The 26,537-nt window shown below is 41.5% G+C and overlaps 1 protein-coding gene across 5 annotated transcripts; it reads right to left on the minus strand.

Moving 5' to 3' along the window:
- Positions 1-163: 163 nt before the first annotated feature.
- On the minus strand, positions 164-25,635 carry LSM14A (LSM14A mRNA processing body assembly factor). Of its 5 annotated transcripts, XM_030471306.1 has the most exons (11): positions 25,248-25,635; positions 17,007-17,170; positions 15,480-15,612; positions 14,216-14,338; positions 12,232-12,408; positions 11,835-11,897; positions 10,957-11,136; positions 9,209-9,380; positions 2,990-3,218; positions 1,970-2,015; positions 164-422 (listed from the first exon to the last, which is right to left on the minus strand). In XM_030471306.1, the coding sequence occupies exons 1-10, from the start codon at positions 25,366-25,368 to the stop codon at positions 1,992-1,994; spliced, it is 1,386 nt and encodes a 461-aa protein (XP_030327166.1). In that variant the 5' UTR covers positions 25,369-25,635; the 3' UTR covers positions 164-422; positions 1,970-1,991. The 5 variants fall into 5 exon arrangements, with proteins under 5 accessions (XP_030327166.1, XP_030327167.1, XP_030327165.1 ...); XM_030471307.1 differs by having other exon boundaries at positions 164-2,015; positions 14,216-14,335; XM_030471305.1 differs by having other exon boundaries at positions 164-2,015.
- Between the last annotated feature and the right edge of the window lie 902 nt (positions 25,636-26,537).

Consider the following 26,537-nt stretch of genomic DNA (forward strand, 5'->3'; position numbering starts at 1 on the left):
TCTGCGGGGCCGCTCGCGCACGCCCCCCCCGCCCCCCGCGAGCAGCCGCAAGCGGGCGCCGCACGCCTCGGCACGTCCGTTGCAACCCCTTCCCCTCAGCCACCGCACCCAGCTCCACGCCGCTCCGCTCCCAGCATCCAGCAAATAACCTGCAGAGCCGGGCTTCAGCGAACGGTTTATTCGGATTTAACATAAAGTAAAAACAAAAGGAACATCCCCTCGGTGCCGCGGCGCACGGCCCCTGCAGGCAGCCCCGCGGGAAGGGCCAGACCGCCTCAGCCCCTTCCCAGCACAGAGCGCCCGTATTTACAACTCATCGTGTTTAAATAAGCCCGGGCCACGTCCTACAGTATACAGTTATTGCAACAGCACAGCACTGGCTCTGCGGTCCAGCATCCCCCACGGCTGCTCACAATCATGATCTGTGGATCCCAAAAGGCATTGCTGTTAACATGCAAAAAACATTACTAAACAATATTATCTAACTTCTACTTGACCTTAATAAGGAAACCAATTACAAAATACTTCCTTGTAGTGCTATACAAAAGTTATAAAATTAAGATTCTATCACCACTTTTAAATATTCCAATTTTCCAACAGTGCAGTTTTCCACATTTTATCACCACTGAGCATTTTGAAGTTAAAAAAAAATAAAATAAAATCAGCAAATTAGATCAAAAGTTTTTAATCTTTGGATCCCTTTATTCCTGTGGCCTTCATACACACAGACAGACACAAATGACCGGGTTTCTATTCCAGCGCATCAAAACATCGTAACTAGTCATTCGTAATTGGCAGAGTCCATCCTCTGTTATCTCTGACTTCACGGTCTTACAACCAGAGTCATAATGTCTCCCAAGCTATGGCCTAGCAAAATGCAAACAACTTCAAACACTAAGAATTCTTTAAATTGCTTATGTCTACAGGTATTACAACAAAGTTAACAGCTCAAGAATTGATGAATGGAGGCATATTTCAGTCCCAGGCACATCAGAATCACAAACTTGTGTGCCTGGTCCGTCATTTAAAAAAAAAAAAAAAGTTAATATTTATCACTAAGTAAAATTAACTGCAAATTTGACATACTAAAATTTCTGTTCTCCTTATTTCAAAGTATCTCCCTTAATTTGGTCAAATCCTGTGATATGCCAGAAGCTAAAAAATCAAATCCTTGCAAGAAAAGGGAAAAATGTATCCAGTTTTGTGTGATGGAAGAATATTTTAAAATCTTCATTAAGAGTCCAAATATGAAATCAAACATTTAAGCCTAAAAAGCTGCTAAAGAAAAAAGAAAACCAACTAATTCAGTGTTCTTCAGCATATCAACTTTTGCAATAACACAGTATATTTGCCGACTTAAAAATGTTTATTCTTTAAAAAATTAGTTGCTTTTTATACAGCTATACAAAGTTTGTGATGTTTCTTTGGCAATGGGATATAATGGAATTTTACAACTATATAAAAAGGTTCCTTTGCCTAAGAAACAGTATTTACTGTGTGTACATATCTGAGTGACAAAGCAAGTTTCCGACTATCCAGCACCCTAGTTGATAAAAGTACAACTATCTCAAAAGGGATATTACAGGATTTCCAAAAAACAACCTTCAGTGGGTCAAAACACTCACAGTATCGACGGCCTTCTGCATACAATTGTCCTTACAACTTGAAGCAATTATCAAATACAGTTTAGTAATAAGAAAAATCCTTTCAGTGATGAAAAAATACTTAAACTCCATCGAAGTACTGCTTTATAATTAACTATACATAAGAAATTACTCATCCTTCTGTCTCAAATATATTTAATGCTCACTGTTTTCAAAGATGGCCATTTTTCAAAAGTAACTGCATTACACCCCTTTGAAATTAAATAGTTAAATCCCAGTGCTGGTGACAAGTATACAGCAAATTAACTTCATTCTTTGCAGAGACTGAAACTAATTCTCTGGATCAAGAAGATCTAGACGTTCACCTGGTTTCAGCTTTCCTGTAGACTATGCAGCAACTTTGTTGTCTTTCTAGAGGGAACAACAGTATAAGATAATTAAGTTTGCAAAACAAACAACCCCCCCCAGCAAACAAAACAAAAACAAGCAAACAAAAAAAAACCCCACAAACCAGAAAACCCCACAAAACAACAACAAAAAAATAATCACAAATTAATCTAGGCAACAGCATTAGGCCAAGATGCACTGTGATGGCTCCTTCCTGTCTTCTGCAATGTGAAAGGAGACCTCCCTGTGCAAGCAGGAAAGTGTCTGGTCAATGCTCCCTTGCCTGGCACATGCTGAAGCACCTCGTCACTTGGACGCGGCACAAATCCTTGGTCTTTACACCACCTCCCACTTATCTGTAAGGCTGTTAAATCCTTTCATGCAGAAATTCAGATCTTTGATCTTCCACCCCTCATTTCAATTCATGCTCAGCTATCAAAAAAGTCTTTATTAACGAAGGAATAACTGAGGGACAGTCCGAAATCTTTAGCTACAAAAAAAAGGCTCCCCCCTTTTTGTTTTTATTAAAAATATTTAAATCTTCAGACATAAAGTAACTGCTCATGCAGTAAACTACCAGAGAAAGTTATATTCTGTGCCAGTCAGAGTTGTAAAAGCCTACACTTCCTTGCACCAATCTGGTTAATTAGTTTGTTTCTGATTCTGAACAGGGTGCCAGTATTACTGCTGTTCCTTCACAAGCCAATGTCCCAGTTGAATATACACATTGGATGCCAAGAAAAATGGCTTGCACTGAAATTGTTAGAAGATTTTGGTTTTCCAAGCAGCTGAACTCTGCTGACTGAGATCATATGTATGATCCATGAGCTTTCATACAGAGTTGAATTTACATTGTTTCCAATGTAAATTGGAAAATTTACTTGCAAAGTATTATTCAAGAAATTCTAGTTCAATATCAAATTTAACAGCAGGAGGTTTTTCACGACTAGTTTCCAAGAACAATGGATTAGGTCACAGTAACATTAAATATATTTTACCCTATATTCAAAGTCAGCGAACTCCCTGCCCCCACGACCTCCTCTGAATCCACCACGGAATCCTCGGGGGGCAGTGAAGCCACCTCTTCCACCTCCTCGTCCTCTTCCACCTCGAAAGCCAATCCCCCCTCTGCCTCTGTACCCTCCACGGCCACGATTGGGACGCAGTGGAATCCCGAAGGTCTCTGCATTTAATCTTCTTTCCTCAGCCCAGGTGGGTCGCCGTTCTCTGCCACACAAAAGAAACAAGGATCATTGTAAAACACGCTTCAGAAGGAGGATTGCCTGGCTTAGTCAGAATCACCAAAAAGCCCATGAAATGAAGAATGATACATTAATCCCACTGTAAATCTTCATTATCCTTTCTGTAGGAATCTAGGTGTCTGCCACAATTCACTTCTCTCAACAAAAAGGGATATGTTACAGTACCGCTAATTATATATTAAGAATGCTGTAAGAGTTTCCCATATAGAAGGACACAGTCTGTATCCTCTGCATACACCTTATAATTAAATTTTAAAAAGCTGTCTGAAATTTAAAACAATTCACAGAAAATAAGAGTTTGCAGCTACAGATGTTATTCTATCTAGCTGTCAGTACATGTTCTGCTGACAGGCAGGGTATGCAACAGAACGCCACGTTATACACTAGCTGTATAGAGTTTACTAAACAAGCACACTAATGCGAATCGGGTCTGTATCTCTCTATATACAGTAAATAAGTACAATAAAGCAAATCAGATATGTGTGTACATATATATACACACACACATAAGTACAGAGGAAAATCAGCAATGCATCAAGTCATCACTGCATAGAGAGAAAAGAGATTAAGAAGAAACGCGACCAGTCACCACCGAATCATCATCCAGGCCCACACTTCAAGCTGGGAAGCCCCACTGCAGCCAATGCCAGGAGTCTCAGGTAACTGGGAAAACTCCTACACGGTGCATATGCCCATACGTGAGGCTCCGGATTCAGCCACAAGAGGGTCCTGCCTTTATACCCTTAGAAAAACAACTGGCTTTATGCCAGATCTCTAATTGTTTACTTGTAGAGCCGTGCAGTTTCTCATGATCTCACTGTTGTCCACGCTGAGAGCGTTGGCCAGGCACCCCGGTGTGGCCAAGTATGAAGGTCATAGAACGGCTGCACACCTATGTTTTCCTGCCTCTTTGTGACAAACAGTAACAATCAACATAAACATACATACTCTACTGAATACACTTTGACAAAATATACTTCCTTATATCTCTCAGTCATGAGAGGGAACCAACTCTCAGCTGGGTTCCCATTCATTACATCTCAACACCCCTCCACCCCATAGTTCACAATAGGTCAGCAATCCACATCATCTTATCTAGTAAGAAAGACAACAGCAAAAGACAAGCTCTAATTTTCCTGAAATGCTGTCTTCCCATTCAAACACTAAGTCTTGCCAAGACAGTTATGTGATCTACTCAGAAGCCATTACCAAAGCAGAGTCGTAACTGATTTAACTAAAGTTGTAATTCAGTGGGAAAATAAAACAAAGCACACCACCTACTTCAATTGCCGAGGTGAGTATCTCCAGAGAGGACGCCTTTAACACCGGAGCGGGGGGAAGCACAGCGTCCAGGAGCCTCAGTTCGGGGCGGCAAGACCGACCGAGGGAGCCTCAAGTCCTCGACAGGACTTGCTCAGGAGCCGGCAGCTCAGCTCACACGAGCAGCTGACTCACAGGGGGCGGCGCCAGGAGTGACGGCACCAGCCCCCAGCGGGTAAAAACCCGCCCCAGGGAGGGCGAGCGACCAGGGGCGCGGCGAACAGGGCGGGCAGTCAGGGCGTGGCGCGGCAGTTTGCGCGGCAGTTGGCGCAGGCAGGGCGAGCGGGCAGCAAGTGGGATGGTGAGCACTCGCCTCAGAAGCAGGGCCCGCTCTGGGAGCTCTGCCCCGGCGGTGGCCAGCGTAGGCACCCAGACAGAGCCGATGAGAGGGGAGGCTGCGGCGCAGACCTCGGAGTGTAGAAAGTGCCTCGACTGGTCGCTTGAGGCGAGGGTGCACAATGGAAAGGGCTGCACTCGGTGCGCCCTGGTGGAGGTCCTCCTGCAGCAGGGGCTGAGCTGCGGGAGACTGTGGGTGAGCTAAAAGATGCCAGGGAAGCTGAGAGGAAGCTGGGCTGCTTGCTCCAGGCCCAAACTGTGCAGGGGCCGCAAACGTCCAGCATTGCTCACATAGGAAAGAAGGAGGGCAGCAACCCAGGAAGCTGGGAATTAGTCACGAGAAAAACGAACAAAAAAAGGCGGAAGAGGACAACTAACAACAAGGGACTTCCTCCTAAATCTGATGTCCCCACCCAGAACCGCTTCGCAGTTCTGCAGGGGGCTAATGAGAAAGCACCCACCACACCTAATGAGCATCCTGCTGATGCACCAGTAAGGAGGATCACTACTGGTGCCTCCAGGAAAAAGCGGAGGGTCATAGTAGTAGGGGACTGTACCTTGAAAGCCACAGGGGCACTCATCTGCCGGCCTGACCCAGTCTCGAGGGAGGTGTGTTGCCTGCCAGGGGCTAGGATCAGGGATGTTTCTGAGAGGCTGCCTGGTGTAGTAAGTCCTGCTGACTATTAGGCCCTTCTAGTGGTCCATGTGAGTGCTAGAGATATAGATAGCAGTAGCCTGGAGAACATTAAGAAGGACTACAGAGCCCTGGGAGAGGTGGTTAGGGGCTCTGGAGCTCAGATAGTTTTTTCATCGATTCTCCAGGACAAAGGGGAGGACCTTAAAAAAGCTAGGCGCATTTGGCAGGTTAATAAATGGTTAGAATGGTGGTGCCATAGTCAGGGGTTTGGATATTTAGAACATGGGGCTCCATTTGGGAGGCCAGATCTACTGGAGGCTGGTGGAGCTGGTCTGACAAAGAAGGGGAAGAGCTGTTTTGGTAGGAGGCTTGCCAGGCTGGTCAAGAAAGCTTTAAACTAGATGTGTTGGGGGAGGGGAGCATTAATCCATCCCAACATCCCTGGTCAGTTGCGAGCACCTGTAATAAGTGCTTGGAGCGATGTAGAGAGATTTCAGCTGCTCCAGCCATTGAGTCGGCTGCATTTGGAGCTCGGCTAAGGTGCCTCTATACAAACGCCCATAGTATGGGGAACAAGCAAGAGGAATTAGAGATGTGTGCAAGGCTACAGGAATATGATGTCATTGGTATCACAGAAACATGGTGGGATGGCTCCTATGACTGGAGTGTTGGAATGGAAGGTTACAGGCTGTTTAGAAAAGACAGGCCGGGCAGACGGGGAGGGGGCATTGCTATCTATGTCAGTGATAGGCTAGAGAGTATGGAACTCTGTCTGGGGACGGGTGATGAGGTAACAGAGTGTTTGTGGGTCAGGATCAAAGGGAAAACAGCAATGGGGGACATTACGGTGGGGATCTGTTACAGTCCGCCTGATCAAGAGGACTCTGTGGATGAAGCGCTCTACAGACAGATAGGAGCAGCCTCAGGCTCGCAGGCCCTTGTCCTCATGGGGGACTTCAACCACCCTGACATCTGTTGGGGGACGGTACGGCCCAGCACAAGCAATCCAGGAGGTTCCTCAATTGTGTGGAAGACAACTTCCTCTTTCAAGTAATAGAGGAGCTGACGAGGAGAGGTGCCATACTTGACCTCGTGCTCACCAACAGGGAGGGACTGGTTGGAAATGTGACGCTCCTGGGCAGCCTTGGCTCTAGTGATCACGAGATGGTTGAGTTTGAGATCCTCAGGACAGTGAGAAGAGCATGCAGCAAGCTCACTGCCCTGGACTTCAAGAAAGCAGACTTTGGCCTCTTCAGGAACCTCCTTAGTGAGGTTTCATGGGATACAATCCTAGAGGGCAGGGGGGCCCAAGACTACTGGTCGATATTCAAGGATCACCTGCTACGTGCTCAAGAGTGTTGCATCCCGACTAGAAGAAAGTGCAGCAGGAGGGCCAGGAGACCTCCATGGATGGACAAGGAGCTGCTGAGGAAACTCAAGAGGGGAAAAAAGAAGCTTATAGAAGGTGGAAGCGAGGACAGGCGGCCTGGGAAGAATATAGGAGCATTGCCCGGGAAGCTAGGGACCAGGTTAGGAAAGCTAAGGCCAAGCTAGAATTAAGTTTGGCAAGGGATGTAAAAGATAACAGGAAAGGATTCTATAGATACATAGCAAATAAAGACAGACTAGGGACAATGTGGGCCCTCTCTGGAAGCTATAAGGAGAACTGGCTACCATGGATTTGGAGAAGGCTGAGGTTCTTAATGACTTCTTTGCCTCCATCTTCACCAGCAAATGCTCTGACCACACCACGAAAGTCTTGGAAAGCAAATGGAGGGACTGTGAAAATGAAGACCTTAGGCCACTGTAGGAGAGGATCAGGTTCGAGACCATCTTAAGAACCTGAATGCGCACAAGTCCATGGGACCTGATGAAATCCATCCACGGGTCCTGAAGGAGCTGGCGAATGAAGTTGCTAAGCCACTGTCCATCATATTTGAAAAATCATGGCAGTCACGTGAAGTTCCTGACGACTGGAAGAAGGGAAATATAACCCCCATTTTCAAGAAGAGGAAAACGGAAGACCCAGGGAACTACAGACCAGTCAGCCTCACCTCTGTGCCTGGCAAAATCTTGGAACAGTTTCTCCTGGAAAACATGCTAAGGCACATAAAAAACAACGAGGTGGTTGGTGACAGCCAACATGGCTTCACTAAGGGGAAATCCTGCCTGACCAATTTGGTGGCCTTCTATGATGGAGCCACGGAACTGGTGGACAGGGGCAGAGCAGTTGACGTCATCTACCTGGACTTGTGCAAAGCGTTCGACACTGTCCCGCATGACGTCCTTGTCTCTAAATTGGAGAGACATCAATTTGATAGACGGACCACTCAGTGGATGAAGAACTGGCTCAATGGCCACACGCAAAGAGTTGTGGTAAATGGCTCGATGTCCCAGTAGGAAACCTGTAACGAGTAGTGTCCCTCAGGGGTCGGTGTTGGGACCGGTCCTGTTCAACATCTTTGTCGGTGACATGGACAGTGGCATGGAGTGCGCCCTCAGCAAGTTTGCCGACGACACCAAGCTGTGTGGTTCCGTTGATACGCTGGAGGGAAGGGATGCCATCCAGAGGGACCTTGACATGCTTGTGAGGTGGGCCGATGCCAACCTTATGAAGTTTAACCAAGCCAAGTGTAAGGTCCTACACCTGGGTCGGGGCAATCCCAGGCACTGCTACAGGTTGGGCAGAGAAGAGATTCAGAGCAGCCCTGCAGAGAAGGACTTGGGGGTGTTGGTTGACGAGAAGCTTAACATGAGCCGGCAGTGTGCGCTTGCAGCCCAGAAAGCCAACCATATCCTGGGCTGCATCAAAAGAAGCGTGACCAGCAGGTCAAAGGAGGTGATCCTCCCCCTCTACTCTGCTCTCATGAAACCTCCTTTGGAGTACTGTGTACAGTTCTGGTGTCCTCAACATAAAAAGGACACAGAGCTGTTGGAGCGAGTCCAGAGGAGGGCCACGAGGATGATAAGAGGGCTGGAGCACCTCCTGTATGAAGACAGGCTGAGAAAGTTGGGGCTGTTCAGCCTGGAGAAGAGAAGGCTGCGTGGTGACCTCATAGCAGCCCTCCAGTATCTGAAGGGGGTCTATAAGGATGCTGGGGAAGGACTCTTCCTTAGGGACTGTAGTGGTAGGACAAGGGGTAATGGGTTCAAACTTAAACAGGGGAGGGAAGTTTAGACTAGATAGAAGGAAGAAGTTCTTTACAGTGAGGGTGGTGAAGCACTGGAATGGGTTGCCCAGGGAGGTTGTGGATGCTCCATCCCTGGTGGTGTTCAAGGCCAGGCTGGACAGAGCCTTGGACCACGTGGTTTAGGGCAAGGTGTCCCTGCCCATGGCAGGGAGTTGGAACTAGATGATCTTAAGGTCCTTTCCAACCCTTACTATTCTATGATTCTATGATTCAGCAAATCCATAAAGGAGATTCTGAAGTATTCACACTAAGTTCCAGAAGCATAGTTTTAAAACAACATTTAAAGTATTTTCCTGTTCTTGCATTGTACTTGCCCACAAAGAAATTTTGTGCTTGGTATTCCTGTTTTATTTTTTGCCCACTGCATGTGGAAATAAGCTTTACTCATTCTCGAAGTCGATTTTAATGACACTAACTTGTGACATAAACATGCATTAAGTAGACTAACAAGCTTCCCCTCGCAGGTCATACCTATTGTCATCACAGGAGATGTTATCAAAGAAGGATTTGGTTTTGTCATAGTAGCAGTTGGGGCCAAGTGGATCCTCCTCATCCGCATTCCCTTCACTATTTTGGGTATCAACGCCTGAGTCACCCTTGTCTTCTCCATTTACAGGCTTCTCTGGTTTCTCAAGTTTATCTTCTGGAAAATAAACAGAAGCTTTCCAGACTATCATACTAAACAAAACAGCACTACTAACTTATTCCCAGACAGGCAGAAACTATACTGAATGTTCAAAAATACAAACCCCCTCCTAAATTTAATGGGAAAGTCAAATAATTTGACACATAAATTAGGATGTTTTGCTGCTGCTGTCTGGAGGTTTGATATCCTCTATATTCTCTGTAGGCTTAATCAACAAAGAAACAACCAACCAACCCCCAAAACAAAAAGAAACCTGTGGTAGAATGGATTTGACAGCCATCTATTTTCTATCATCCTAGCTACCTCTTTTCCAAAGATAAAAGCCTCACTCAGTCATTCCTCATAAAAGCCATTCATGTTTTTGCTCATCCCTGTTGCCCTTCTTCTTTGCCTTCCAGCTTTGCCGTTACTCCTTTGAGACACAGGGCCAGCGTTCATGATACCCCATGAACAGACTTTGTTTCCTAATAATGCCTGAAGTTCAGCTTACTCTTTTGACTGGCACTGAAAAGGAAGCTGGAAGTTCATCAGAACTAGCTATTACAATCTTAAAGTCTCATTCCTAAACGCTTACAAATTTACACCTCATAATACTACGCATAAAATTCAGATAGCCAGCTCAACCTTTCCACAACACACACACACAAAATTACCACTCTGTCTCATAAAATATTTCTATAGCTCTTTATGGCTTGCTTTCCCTTTCATTATTCCGAAAATAATTAAAAAAAAAACCAACAAAAGTATCAACAGCAAACTGTCAACTCATTTCTCATTTAAAAATGGTCCAGAAAGAGGCAAGCATCACAATCCTATGGGACTCCACTGGTGGTTTTTCTCTACACTGAAATCTGACCATTTATTCCTACCTCTTGTTTCCTGTTTTTTAGAAGTCATTTACTGAAACAGGGAACTCCATACTTTAACTTGTAACAATTTTGTCCAAAAATAGTAGCAGCAGTGCAACAAACAGGTGGCTGGTCACAAGAGAATGAGGTAATTAAAACAGAAGCCTGCTAGGAAAAATAAAGACAAACATGCTGGCAATATGGATTTTTCCCTGTGTTTTCCAGGGAAACACAGGAAAATACTCCTGTGTTTCCCTGGAAAAAGGTAAAAGCGAAAGAAATCATAGAAACTTTCTTAAATTCAAACTCTCATGTGTCCTTCAACAAAGTATTGATCCCAAACTCATGTTTTTGTGGCTGCTTTGGTCTATTAATAATTGGAAACATAAATGCAGGTTTTCTTTTATTGCATCTTTTCCAGAACTCAAAAATAAACACTGTTGGGACTTCTGCTCAAGTAAACTTAATTTTTAATCAACAGATTTGTTAAAACATGACGTATAATATTTGGTAGTTAAAATGCCTTCAAAACTCATATACTGACCCAAGCATTCAATTAAATAGATGATCCCAGTTTACTTGTTCATTGATGTACTTTTTTTTTAAAAAGAACTGCAAATGAGACTTAATAGCATATGCCTTTTACAAATTGTTCTTCAAGATAGGATTAAAACAGCAAGACACAGTTTTTCCCATGATTAAATATAAATCAAAAAATGGTTTACCTTTTAGTTTAAGTTTATTATGAAATTCTCTATCAATTTCCTCCTTGTTGAACTGTGCGTTTGCACTTTCAAAGTCAAAGTCCTTCTCAAACTTCATTGGACCATCCCTCCTAATACCAAATCTTCCTCGACCCCCTCTGTGACCTCCACGGCCTCTCCGTGCTGCAGGTCCACCTGGAACTGAAAAGAGGAAAATTGTGTTTGGTTTTGGTTTGTGAATTGGTTTTTCTTTGAGGGTGGTGGCAATAGTTGGTTTTTTGGGTGGGTTTTTTGGTTTGCTTTTTAATTCCTGGGGTAACAGGTTGGGACTTCATGCATCCTCTTCCTGCACTTCTGTTGTTAGAAGTCCTGTTGGAGCAGCTTGTAATTTGTAAATTCACTTACAGTACTTATGGCAGTGACACACAAAGCATAATGGTACTGAACTTGGGTACTAAAATGACCTTCTAGAAGTTATAAAGCTTTTGGAAAAAGATTTAAAATGTTAGTGGCTTTTCAGTCCATTATTTCTGTAGAAAGGTGACAGGTTTTATTTTATGCTATTGTGTTTATAAATCCATGAATACCACTTGGTTTTGCATTTTCATTCAAATTGCTTAGCATGGGGCAATCAGAAGATATTTTTCTCTTTAATGCTGACTTTTTGTGCTTGTATGATTCTGATCCCAATGCAAAGTTGTTACCACCCACTAGAAAAAATTATGTGAAATAATTCTGAATACATTAACTCTTTACTACTGTAATCTGAATCGCAAGATCTCTGGCTGTTTATGAAGTCCTAACACTTTGCAAACTACACAGAATGATGTATTTTAGCAGACTTAAAAAACTTGATGAAGTCTGGAAACATGATAGCTATTTCTCAAAACAAGATTTACCAATTTGTCGTTTGTTTTCATTTCTGAGTTCATTTTCTGATCTTGAAACCTTGTGTGCTTCAGCTAAAGTTGGAAATAAAAAAGTTATTTGTTTATCCAATTAGGTATTTTTGATCATACTTTTGTATATAGTTATGTAGTTCATATTTCAAAAAAAATTCCAAACCTATAAAAAGTAAACCACAAGTTTAACTCATAAAAGAAAAAAGAAAAAAAAAATAAAAAGGAAATTCTGAATATATGCTTGACTTCAAAGAGAAATATATATAATCTAGGTCTCTGCTAGTCAGTCAACCAGTAATGCACAGCAAGAAAATTCCTACACGTTACCCTTAAAAAGAGCACTTCATATGTGTATGGGAAAAAAATAAGCCACATAAAAGTTATTCAAAGCTACCTCGTCTGTGCTCCTGATTCTCTAACGATTTTTGGCTAGCAGACACCAAAGGTCTGGCTGGTACAGGACTCCTCCTCCCAACTGGCGCTGGAGTAGGCAAGTGGGCTGAAGCTGTTTGTACTGCTTGTTCCATGGAGGGGCTCCTTCTCAAGTGATCCATCTGAGGGCTTGAACGACCTGGGACAAAACCAGAACAAACTCAAAACCCAAAGAGTTATTTCTCATCTACAAATTTGAGTTACTGGTCTCAACCAATCTAGACTGACAGGTTTATCTGCCTTACCAGTCAAGACAGCTGTGTCCAAAGAAGAAATAGGTATTTCTGTACCCTCAGATTCACTAATCTAGAATGAAGGCTATTTGGCAATTCCCCTTTCCCCAGTCTAAAAGAAAAAAATGGGTAGGACAATTAATCCCTACCAATCCATCCATGATGTGTATTTAGCTGTGGAATTAAATTTTTGATTGACTGGAGGTAAAAATACTCTTTCTGCTTCTCTGGAAAGCTAAGTGGAAAGCGACTTCTCCTAAAGGCAGAGATGTAGTTATGATACTGAAATTTCATTTCATCTAGCACACTCTGTTTTATGATCACCACAAAGTAAATGAATGGTGATGGCTAGGTGCCACAAAGTGCTGTTCATACATTTCAATTTGCAGCATGAGTGACTGGAGCCAGGAGCATGTTTAGAATGGAGACGTTTGATTCAGCCAGACAAGTTTATGACAGCATATAGGTAAATCTACTAAGAAATTAGAATGAGATACAAAACCCAGTAAGTAAAAGAGCAATGTTATATCCCGTAAAAAAAAAGAGCTTAACAAAAGAAGAAACAACCACAACAAACCCAAACAAACAAGAACCCACCACACCCAACAAACCAACCACGCACAATCTATGAAGATGACAAATATTTTAAAAGCAAACACGGAGGTGGAAATTTCTTGGTGCCCCCCAGGAGATTTGGTGTCAGAATACATGTTCATCTGGAGTATGTGTCATACGTTAAGTCCAAGGATCATACGGGTTTTAATTTCACCTACGGAAACCTAAGGCACTCTTTCAACAGAGAAACAGTTAATACTGGGCATACCTTCCCCCCCCCTTCAATTAATGCAACACACACCTAGAACCTATTTTTGGTAATCCCCTCAACTAACTCTAGGAAATAGTCCTAACTGGTATACAAATCTCAAGTAGAAGTCAGGAAAAGCCCTGTTTGCTGCAAGTGTTTTGCCTTTAAACATGACTGCATAAACTTAAAAACAGCATTTGGAATGTACCTTAGCACACTTTTACAAGCAGCAATGAAGAGTGGAAGAGCAAAAAATAATCTCTTGTGGATTTTGAGGAGCAATCAACACATCTGCATGAAAAGTGAGGGTGAAGGTGCTCCACATTTAGTTTCTTTTTTCTTTGCCACTCAAAAAGCATAGAGAAGTTCCTTTTCGCTTCTACTTTCTTTTTCCAGTATTACACAAACTCCTCATACATTCTATTACTATTATGCTGACTTAACTGTCATGTCACTTTCTCTACAGGCAATCAGGTCTGTTGTTAGTATTATTCATCTAGATATACATTAACAAAAAAATACCTTTAAGAATAAAGATTTTAAAATTGTAGGCTGAAGGACTTCACAATTCAGTCAGCATGAAGCATCTTGAGTTTTGTCATGTCAGCAATAAAACTAGATATTGAGTTTCCATATGCACCTAGTTGCAAACAGTATTCAATGGAACTAAGTCCTACTCTTCAATACAGATGCTTTAAGGAGAGCAACAGATGTGTTGCCAACAGTTACCTACATAGCACACCAAGATAGGAAAACACTTTTAAAGAGGAAGTGCAAAGCCTCTCAGTGCTTTCTGGTTCTAAGATCAAGTGTTTCGTGCCACGATTCAGCTGTTTGGTTAGCATCTCTGGCAACCACATAAATCACAGAGGTCAAAAAAGATCAAAGAGTTATTAAAAAAGATTTACCTTGAGACATCTGTGTTTTTAGTGATCTTGCATCTGTTGTAAATGCAGAACCAACTGTAGTGCTTTGGGACATGCTAGCGCTGGCTGAAGAGTCTGTTCCAAAAGATGTTAAGGAACCTCCTGCTTTGAAAGAAATAATATAGTTGTAAAACTTGGTTTAGACTTTTTTCCAGGGGTTTTTTGGTTTGCCTTTTTTTTTTTTTTCAATTATCACTAAACAATTAGTGAAGTCATATTAGGCAGTTATTCCAGAATACATGTAAATCTGCCCTTCCCATACACTTTAAGAATAATGTGATACATGTGTTCCTTCACAGTAAGTTGTTAAGACTATAGTATTTTGATGCTTTTATCTAACCCCCTCCAAAACAAACAAACAAACAAAAAAACTCCCAAACCTCCAGCAAAAAAAACAAACCACAAAAAAGAAATCACTGCTATCGTCGCAAGTATTAACATAGCATAGTCATGACAGTATCTTACAGATCCTGTTCGCAGTACAGACAGTACTGGCATATTTTTCCACTTAACATATTTTAAACAAAAATATGACTGCCACATCTTATTAACTGATACCAAGTTATGGCCAGTTCTACAGCCTTCCTTTCACATGGCTAACATATTCAGTACCAGGAGTAATGCTGATGCCGTAACAGTCACAGGAATGTAAGTTCCTATGTGAAAAACTAAAAGGTGGAATAAATAAAAACTTAAAGAAAGTTGGTTGAAAGTTGGTTGGTGAGTGAAAGCATCTGAAAGGAGCCATTAACCAATGCAGCTCATAATAAGCATGCACTTCATGCCAGGCTACCATCTCCTGAATAGCTGACGGACTGTGCTGGCACATGTATTTCTGAATAATCCAAACCCCTGGTTATTTGGATTTCTGAATAATCCAAACCCACACTACCTCCTCAACCTGGAACACAGCTATGGGGCTTTTGTAGAGGAGCTGCCTACCACTTGTGAAATAAAATGACCACAGGATGAATGCAATGAATATATACAAAATAGAATGCATTAATGAATACAGGAACCCTTTTGAGATAGGGTGTTTAATTCTCAGTCATCATTGCTTTGATTTGAGCTGCAATGACTATGAAGGACACTACTTTTGAGCTAAATTGTGGGACTGACACAGATTGAAGACTTTGGATCTGCCTTTAAAGTAACAAAGACAGAGAGAAATTGTAAGCACTGATTATTGTCTATGCATACATAACTTCACTTATAGGAAAACACCAAATAATAAAATGCAACATACCAACTCCAACAGCACCGAACTGCTGCCCCACCAGCGGGCTTGGACTAAACTGGCTGTACGCAGGCATTCTGCCAAAAGGACCATAGGACCCTACATTCTGGAATGAAGATGCAGTCGAAGATCCTAACGAAGACTAAAGACAAAACACACTCGCAAATATTCATGTTTGCACAAAAAGAAGTAGTTTTGCAAGGCAAGAAATGCAGAAACTAACACTATTTTTAAAATAAATACCACTGTGGCTAATACATATACAAGACCTCAATATTCATAAAGTTGCTTCTTTTAATATCAAGAATTTAACCACTTTAACACACATGAAGACAGAACAAAAAAAAAAAAAAATTACACCCATTACTTTGTATGAAAACTCATCACAGACAATAGTTAGCAGAAAACATTTGCACAAGTATTACACAGTTTAGACAGTACTTTTACCCTTCCAAGGTCACAAACTTGTGAAAAGAGTACCATAAAATTCTGCAATCTTTTCCCTAAAACCTCAGATACTGGACTCCTTTGTCAAACACTTATACAAGCTTTTGTCATCAAATTTGGAAAATGTCTTATCTTTTTCCCTGAAGTTTCAAGTACTATATGACTAACAAAAGATGCAAACATGCTGGAGAAAGGCAGACCCTTACTATTATTTGGCTTAGAAGTAATGCTATTTCACAGCTCTCAACCACCAGTGACAGGAGTTGCACCACATTCAGCAAAAGAGCTCAGAGGGTTGCCAGGGTACTTTGTAAGGAAGTATCAAGAATTTTATCTTATGGAATAGTTAAACATCAGAACATAAGCACTTAGAATTGCTAAGCTCCATTGAACGAAGAACTTTCATCTTGCTCTCAGGGATGATTTTTAAGACACCCCAGAAACACAGTCAACAAGCCAACAAATTTCAGTGATCAAAAATAGCCCTGTCAGTCCATTTACCATGAAATAACAGATTATTTAACTTTGAAGGCTTAAGATGTAAGTTGCTTTCTCTTCAAGCAACCAAGTATTCCTTTTTCAGGTAACTGCCCTTTAGTATGAAGCCTTTTTAAAAACACGTAGGTAGACGAAACACTTTAGAGTCAGTAAAAAAAGATGACCATGAAAAAAGAAAACAAAACAAACAAACAAACAAACAAAAAAATCACTAATTATTTAGAGAGGTTTTAGCTTCTATTCCATTTGACTTACATCAAGTCTGACCTTTCCAACAAGTCTTCCATACATGTCCTCCTAAGCCCAGTACCTTTCAGAAAAGACATCAAGGTCTACTAAAAGTCACAAGTTGTTTTGGAAAAACTGACAGCCTTGGTATCCAGTGCATTGTGTTAGAGTTAGATTTCAGCCTTGACTTTCACAGTTAAAAGACATGACTCGAAAGAAGAAAATCCTTCCACAGTTCTTTACCTTCGGTTGTGAACTCTACAGCAACAAATATTTTACTTTTTAAACACTCAGCTAGAGAGCACTTAAAGCTACCGGGTTATAACTTCAGCAACAAACACCTAAAAATATGTTTTGACTTACTTGAACAATAGCAGGGTCCTGTGGCAAAGAACACTGAGGCTTTGGTGGCTCACAGACAGTCAGGTCTTTAATGTCACTGCCACGGAATATAATATACTCAAAGACTTCATCACGAGGTGGTATAGGTCTATCAGTTGGTCTGTCTTCTGTACCAAAGGAGCGAACTGCAAAATTGGGAAGGCAGAAAAAATAAAAACATCTTGCATTTAACAAAAAGGTTTCAAGTATACTGCAGATACCAACAGCTTTACATAAAAAGAACAAAATTTTGTTCAAGACCAAAAAAATACCAAATAGGCAGCATACCCTTTGTTATTATAAACTGCTCAGACTTGTTATTTGATCTTAGAAATTTCAGTTGAAAATCAAGCAGAAAGACACCTATTTTTCACTGAGACATCATTTACACTATCATTCACATTGAGTATTTTGACCGTTTTATAAGGGGAAACAATAAAGCAGTTTTTTGCAAAGTTAATACTTTCTGGACAGCAATTAGGAACACCAACGAAGTCTGCTAAGTCATTCCTGTGAATCAAGGACTACAGGAGTTTGCATTCACATTCTGCACTTGCAAATCTGGGAAAAAAAAATGCTAATACTACTAGAAACTAGACTATTAAAAATTACCTAAACCAAAGTATTTCTCAATAAATTCAATGTCTCAATCAAGACTGATATAAAAATTAGGAATTCTGTGGTATGTATATACAATTTGAAGTAAGCAAAAGCCATTCTTGCTGGTGTAAGGTTCTCACGATCTCTGCCAAATTAAGTAAATTCACTGGACCCCAACCATCTTCCTAAGTGGGCCTGCATAGGGTGCAACATACCAAGACACTAAATTTATTTGTATGTACTTAGCTGAATTCCACCAGTTTTTGGATTGCATAGTGATGAAGCTTATCATGCTTCTGCCTCTGCATTACACAAAATCACTAGCACTGTATATGGATAACATCACTTTACTTTCACTACCCTCTCAAAGACTTTTCCTCACCTTAAGATTGCCAACCCTAAGTGAAAATAAAGCAAAACAAACAAAATTTGAAGAGGTATGTCTTCAAGAGCTAGAGTTTTGTAAGCAAAAACTAAACAATGAATTGAAACCACAGAAGAAAAAACAAAATCATGACAATCACATTCTACTGAACCTCAACTTGCAGAAGCTTTAATAATCCCTCACAACTATCTTTTCTCTAAACTTAAGAAGATTTTGTTTGTTTTGTAAGGTACTACAGGTTATGCTGAGAGAACATCCGTATTTTGCTTTAATTTACCAGAACTAGTTTTCCCTCCATTTTCAAATGCATCAACAACTTGGAGACATCACTAGGCACTTCTGTGCAGCCATAAAACCAGTAGCCAAGCAAAGCAGTTTCCTGTAGAGCCATATAAAGCGACACCAAGTCATTGCTCAGGCTGCACCAACCACCTTCCATCACTGTTGCTTCTTCTAGTACTGCATAAATAGTGCTTATCAGCCAAGTATTACAAATCTCTGAGAAACATAATTTGGGGTAAAAGGATCACTTCCACATTACAATGAAAAGTAACATTAAGTAGTTACGATTATTTTGTTCATACTTATATCATCTGCTGAGCTTCATTTAATCAAGTTTTCTTTTTCTGTGCATCTGAAAGTCTGTTCTGAATGGTAGTAAAAAAAAAAAAAGTGCTGTAAAAAGGCATATACTTTTAAGTGATTTTCCATTTTTGTTATAAATCTGTCTTCTTTTCTTCCTCTGTAGAAAAAAGATATCCAAAGCTGACGAATCTGCGAAAGTTAATTCAAAGTAAGACACAATAGCTTAATATTATCAACTGGTCATGGGCATTACTGTTGCAAAATTTTTATTCATCAGGCTTTTTCTATTTCACTGTCTTGACCAAGGATCCACCTTCACTTTCTGGCCATCCTATACTCTATTTAGTTGATACCTAAAAAATTAACTTGGCCCTTCATTTGGCCTGCTGTCTTGATAAATAAAACCAAAGTTGATTTTGCATTGGTTCTCTCTATGCCACACTGAAATGGTTGCTCTGGTAGCCATTTTGTCTACAAAGGTGCACAAAAATGGCCACAGTGTCATCACTAAGTTACTGAAGTATTTTACTTTCTAGCTAATGTGAACGAACTAAGCAGTAGCAACACCACAAGAGTAGTAAACTAGAGATCGCATCTCACCTTTACATAGAGATAAAAATTTGATGAACTATGGAAGAAATTTGTTTTGAAAGTACTTCAGTCAGAGCTATGCTGTACGGATAAATATTTTACTATTAATACTAACATCACATGATGCTTACAGAACAGTTTTAACAGTTGACAATTACCTTTCTCCATTCTAAACCTTTTTTTCTTTTTTTTCTGTAAAAAGTGAACCACCTAACTTTCATCTAATGACACCTTAAAAGATGTAATAGGTTGTACTGTGTGTAAAAAAGAATGTCTTTCTCCCTATCATAAAATTATGAAAACATCAAATGGAAGTATTTTCAATATAAAAAAATCAGAATTCATCTTTAAGACATTCAGCTGTCCGTGCAACTACATCACGACACTGATCTGGCCATCAAAGGTTTTGCGGTGAAACACATCAACAGTTGCTACTAAGAGTTTGGGGCTTTTTCCCTGCCCCAAACCAGACTCATTCTAGTGCAACTTTCTGCAAAATTTAAAGACAATTTCATCCAATAAGGATTCACTCTGGTAGAGACGGGTAAGCAAACTCCTCTGATTTGGGGTTCAATCTTCCCCTCTCACCCCAAAGCAACAAAAATAACCACCTCCAAGTCTAATTTCCTTCTAAAACAAGGAACCAGAACTGCACATGCAGCAATCTAAGAAAGCAGTTTAGGACAAGGGCTACTTGATGATTTTTGCAGTGTCAATCCCAACTAGGTCCTTCAGATAGTATTATAACACAAAAGACTTGTAAGGTCTTTTAATATTTTGTAAAGGGATAGCTACCTTTACAGTTTCTTCCTAGCTTGGATCAGGATTTAACATAATCTGAGCTCACCAAAGGAAAAGCCCAATATTAAAGGTGGACAGTACAATAGGATTTTAGAAGGAAATAGAAAGAAAATAGAAAGAAAAACCATAGTTTTGCATAATCAGAAATACTAAGTTGCCAGAGTATGAAAAACACAAGGTATTGGAGCAGCAGCAGTCTTAGAGCTCTATCCAGCTCTGTCTCTTAAGGTATTCCCTCAGACAACATCCTTCCTCCAGAACAAGGTACAGTGGTTCATATATAGTAAAACACTGAAGAGTGACAGGAAATGAAAATAAACATGTGAAAGATAACATAGTTTTATAACACTTCTCAGACACTTATGGTAAACCCATTTAATCTTACCCTGACAATTTAAGTGTGGTGGGGTTTTTTGTTGTTTTGGGCTTTTTGGTGTGTGTGTATTTCGTTTTTTTTTTTTTTGTTTGTTTTTGGTATTTCGGGGATGGGTTTTTTTGGCATTGGGACTTTTTTTTTTGGGGGGGGGGTGTTTTGTTTATTTGTTTAAATGAGCTAAACTGGCTTTGGGACTTGCAAACAAAAAGGCAACCATAACACATCACAAGCAAACTTCTTTTTTTTGTCCCTTTAAATACACACAATTAAGTAGCTAGCTAGCAAGAAACTAACACCAATGAGCCTGACAAGATTCATGTATGTAACATTATGCCCAAGTAGTTCCACCAATTTCATACTAAAGTGCTGCAGGCAAATTTCTGAAGAGATTTTGACTGCCTTCAGTATTACTACTATACTGTATTTTAACAGATATTACTGTATTATACTACTATAGCACCCAAGGAAAACATTGCAACTGTCTCTATCAGTTAACAGAAATGATTACCTGTTGATTAACACAGAAAAATACCATGTTAATCAGAAGCCAAGATATACATTCTACTAGCAAGAGGACTCTCTTCCCATACAATGTGAATTATTGTGAATAGATAGTTCAGCCTCTGTACACACGCAGCACTGACAAAATCTTACCAGCCTTACTTTGTATGAAGTATACATACATGGAAACCAGTTTTTCCCCACTAATGCACCCATGAGAAGCTTGACGACTAAACTTTGACCACTTCTATGAGTACAAATAATTTCAATTGCCATCCCTCTTCAAAATATCACAACCCTTTCTCTGTAAGCATGCTTAGATGCCTGCACACCACATTACAGGAAAAGTATTAATGCAAAGGAGCCAGCTTGTGGCAGGCTCGTACCTTCCGAACAATTAATTCAGTCTGCACTGCCTTACTCGTAGGGGCAGTAAGCTAAGAGGAAGATAGATAGAAGAGAAGCAGCCAGGAGTGGGCTTTGACAAGGCGAATTTTTCTGCTGTGACACGCTATGCACAGGGTTGGTTTGGCACATGTGCCCTAAACCTCAAGACATGGAGAGATCATGTTGTTTAACTGGCTAAAAAAATAACTTAATAAAAAACATGATAAAAATTTAACCCTTCCCTTTCCTGTTCCAACCCCTGAACTATAAGAAATGCTCAAGTCTCCACAAGAATTTAACTGTCTAAATTTCCGAGTCTTTTACCCAACTAATATTGTGTAAAAGCCTAAAAGAAAGGGAAGTTTTCTCTTTCTTGTGTCATTAAACTATGGAAAACACTATCACAGATGGTTAAAAATGCCAGAAATTTAACTACTCCTTATATTACTGAAAGCTATTTCATTAATATCTATTATTCTTAATGACAATGTTTCCAAATGCAAGTCTCAATGGTCCAACAACCGATAAGTGAAAACTGATACATTATATCAAAGAGACAGGAAACAATTTTCTGTTTCTTACACCCACATGCCTGCGGATTCCCTACTGCTGTCAGAGAACAAAGCCTTTTCTGACCCAATATGGTTGTTTTTACACAGCTTATCAACGTTAAAATCTCTAAATCAGTGCCTTGAAATAGAAAGACATTATGCATTATTAGCATGAAAGATCACATCTAGGTTTTAATGCAGCAACATGTAAGATCAAGCACAATCCGCCAAGATTATTCTGTAACTTCACCAGGTAGGGCAGCAACCACTTCACAGCAAGAAAATTTTACTCCTAACCATGGCTTGCAAACATTCTGCTCTTAAATTGGCTGGACTTAATGATGTTGAAAAAATTCAGCATGAATTGGAAGTATGAACCAGGAGGACATCCCAAGTTAATTTAACTTGAAACTTCAGAGTAAGAGTGGGTAGTTTTTGGTTCCAAACACTAGCTCTGAAAAGCTGGCAATCCAGCCCAACAAAGTATACACCAATAATATATAAAAACCTCAAATACTTGTATAACTTGCTCAACATTTGTAATCCGACAGAGATGGGAGTTATCACTGTTATTTAAATAACACACTTTAACACTTTGTGAAAGACTGCACTGCTTTCCCTTATCAAACTCCATTAGGACAAAAATGCTGTTATTTAAACAGCTGCTATCTTCCTCTAACTTGCAAGAGAGGCCACAACTTTCGCTAGTGAAAGGATCACAGCTTTGTAAACAAAATGCTTATTAAACAACTATAGGAGATTGCCCCTCAGTAGGCGAAGACTACAACCAGTACTCTGTTAGCAACCCAAAAGTATTATTTCTGTCTAAAACCCCAGAAGATTTAAGATAAATGAAGCAACTCCGTATGTACAACTTTATGAGATTAATCTCAGACTTCAGTTTAGCCCACAGAAGACCTACTGTTAGGCAAATCTGTAGTTACCCAAGAACAGATTCTATCTCTACTTTTGCATTTTATGTCACAAAATGTCAGTGATTTCAGTTAGGAAATAAAACAGTGATAAGAGACCCTGCACTCAAGCCAGGTAACAGTCACATGAACCCAGCTACCTAGCAGATCAACTGAAAGCATTGAGTCATCTTTTGGGGCTTTTCTTGTCTCTCTCTGGCAAGAAGTTTTAATATTTGTGGTAAAGATCCATGGTAAACAGTTCTAGTTTGACTTCTGGACTCACCACAGGAAGAAGAGATAACTATTATCTGATCAACATATTTACAACTACAGACAGTTCAGAAGGAAGATCTGCTTTTTTCACGTAAGGATCTGGCCATAATTAACCACACTTGCCACCTTACATATTAAGCTATCATAACATATTCCTGTGACCTAAACTTTCATTTATTCAGAACCTTCAGTACCCTGGCATCAAACATTTTGTTCATGAGCATGGTGAACTGGAGAGAACTGCAATCTGATCTGGTTATCAGCTTCCAGATTAATCTCAAGGTTTTTGGTTCTAGGTGACCTAGAAATACTGGTTTACTCTCTTCTGAATCATGACACTGTATTACAAAACACACATTTTTCAGCTAACTCAGCCAAGTTTTATTAAAGCAAATTTAATGGTTTAGAATTACATTTCTGATGAGAGCTACGGGAAGAGAGTAGATCAGATTTGTAACTGCAGTTGGACCTATCTTAAGTACGTACACTTTGGCAGATATGCCATTATACGACTTAACCACTTTTGAGAAGTCATGCAGAATTGACCTGGTCAGCAGTAAAACTGTCTAATTTAATGTAACGCTATCTCAGGTTCCTCAAGGACAATATTCTTTTAAGTGCTTTTGTACAAATCTTAACAATCACAGCATGCAACTGGAACTTCTAACAGTGCTCAGGCTTCTTCTCATATAAATACTAGCTGTGGCTTTAAAACAGATAATTCCAGCAAGGTAATTATTGCAATGAACTATGCAAGCCCAGGACCAAACCAACTATAAGGTGTTTCAAAGCATTTTGAAAGTAAAAATTTACAGACCAAAGCAATCTATTCCTTAAATAATACTTGTCGGTGGGGAGGAGGGAAATAAGAGCACCTTAAAGTGACAAGGCACACTAACAAGAACTACCACAAAGGCCAATGGGAGATGAAAGCTAACAAACTGCTACACAGTATCAACTCCACAGCCCAACTATTATACACACCGACTATATAAAATGTAACAGTTTGACATCATGCTGAACTGCTAAACCTATCATACCAAGCAGGAACTGAGGTTCAGAATACTCTCAGTCCCAAATATTTAGTTCACACAAAGCAATTTTCTCCCTAATGGCTGGATAAAGTCTCTGCTTTTATATATGCATTTAGATTATTAGCAAGACTTTACAGAGTCAAGAAGTGTAAAGTAAAATACCACCGAGTTTTGCAGAATCTATTATAAAGAAGCTATTAAAAATTCTGATTTAATTTTTTACCTCAATATTACACATCACTGCCATGGCTAATATACCTATGTTGAGTGTGCATTATCATGCACAAGAAACAACAAAGTCCTTCAATGCCCAGTTTCAAAGATCCTCTTCTCTTTTTTACTTCCCAGTCTGACTCTCTTCTTAGTAGACATATCTTCCTAACTTTCTTACACATACACACACATATATTCTCTGGACAATACGTTCTCATGCCAGCACTCAGTTTCGATTTATACAGTGCCATACCGCTACTTCTGAAATGTAGAGCTCACAATCAGCCTTTGCTGATAGCCTAACACTCACAGATCCCCTTTAGACCCCAGTTATCTCCTACCCCAGGATGCATAACAGTTCAGTCGTATGCGGCCCTATACCCTGAAACTCTTACGATGCAAAGAAATCCTCTTTCCAGCCTCCCTCTCCTACTCCCTTTTACGCGCTAACTCTGGACCACTTCCACCGCGAAGGGCGTCATTCTTTTACTCTATTCAGGAATCCTATGAGCAGCCCCTAACTAGGTAACGTTCTTGGCTCCCTTTCGCGACGGTCCCTCGGCGGCCGCTCCGAGTCTTCCATACCGCTCCCCGAAGCCAGGGTAGCAGCCCGCGCCGCGGGAGCCGGGGCCTCCGCAGCCCTCTCTCGCCGCCGCTCCTAACCCCTCGATCGCTTCCACGTCCGCCGGGAAGCGTCGCGGGTCGCCCCAGCCCCACCGCAGACTATCCGTCGGGGGGGATGGCGGGAGGACGCGCTTCCGTCCGAAACTACGCGGGCTCCTACCAAAGCCCTGCCAAGACCCTCGCAGCTGCTGCTGGGCCCTCGCAGGCTGCAGGCCTCTCCTCGCACCTCGGGCCTCCCCATGGGCACAACGCCACGGACGACTCCGCCGCAGTTTCAGGTTCTTGCTCGACCCCGACAGGCCCCCTGCGGTCCCGCTCCCCTCCCGGCCCCTCCCCGAGGTGTTGCTGGGCCGCCAGGGCCCAGTCCTGCACTTCACCAGGTCCTTACCCTTGGCCAGCGCCACAGTGGAGTTTTCGGTGTCGATGGTGTACAAGATCCCTTCATAGCGGATCTCGGCCTTAGAGATAAGGCTGATCTTGCTCCCGATGTAGGGCGTCCCCCCGCTCATGGTGCTGGCTTCTCGGTCAGGGACACCCCTCCCCTTTCCTTTTGAAGCCGTGCACAAACAACTAAGCAAGCTCGGCTCAGAGTCGTAGTAGGCGCTCTACTGCTCCCGCTTCGAGCCCGACCTTCCGCCGATCCCCCAGCGACGGCTTTCCCTGCGCAGACTCCCTCAGCACACCCCGCTCCGAAAGCACCCTAAAGCTCCCAACATGGCCGCCGCCTTCATCTTCCCTCAGAGCCGGCCCCCCTCGTTTCAGCCGCGAAATGGATGCCGGGAGCGGAAACGATCTCGCGAGAGCTTCGAGCCGGAGCGGGGTGGGGGCCGCTGTGGGGCGGGGGGTGCTATTTGTGCCGCCCGGGAGATTAGGTTGGTGGTATCGGGGTTTCGGGCTCTCGGTGGGTCCCCGCCCGTGTGTGGAGCGCGGTTTCCTTGGCGGCCGGGCTCGGTTGTGCCTCATCGTGCTTTCCATGCCTGGGTGGTGTGCGGGGCCCGCGGCTTGGAAACCCCACCCCTGGTCCGTAAGCTGTGAGCACCGGGGGTTGTGGAAGTTGGTTGGGTGATTGGGGGTTTTTGGGTGTTTTAGAGAGGCCTAAGCCGCCTATCGTTGAATGCTAAATTCTTGTGATCTTTAATAAGCCAGACCTGCAAAAGTTTTGATGGCAGTAACTATTTAGCTTGTATTTCGATGGGGATTCTGTTTTACTTGGTCATCAGAGCCTTGAGATGGTTGGATCTTGCCAAACAACACTGAGTTATGCAACTGTTGATGGAATCTTGGCTAAGTGTGGAATTAATCCTTAAAAAAATACCCTTTTAGTACAAGTAAACACACAAAAAATAATGATTTTGAGATTACACTTAACTTGTACACCTTAAGTAAAAATCACAAATGAGGCTTTGCCTGTTAAAACATGATACTGGCTCAGGTGCCCTTTGTATATTTACAGCCTAGAAAATTGCATGCAACAAAAACTAACTTCTGGAAAAGGGCACTTAATAGCTTTTGTTGCAGCAACTGGACACTTACATGTTGCAAAGATTCAGCAAGTATTTTGTTCAGAATAGGCCTTTGAAGCACAATAGCAAGCCAGATTTTTCTGGATGAGCCTGTGAGATTCTAAATTGGAGCCATATTAGATTTCCGGAAACTTTATGCCAAGTTCAACTGACTA

The sequence above is a fragment of the Strigops habroptila genome, chromosome Z, assembly GCF_004027225.2.
Source record: "Strigops habroptila isolate Jane chromosome Z, bStrHab1.2.pri, whole genome shotgun sequence".
In the NCBI taxonomy this organism is placed as follows: Eukaryota; Metazoa; Chordata; class Aves; order Psittaciformes; family Psittacidae; genus Strigops; species Strigops habroptila.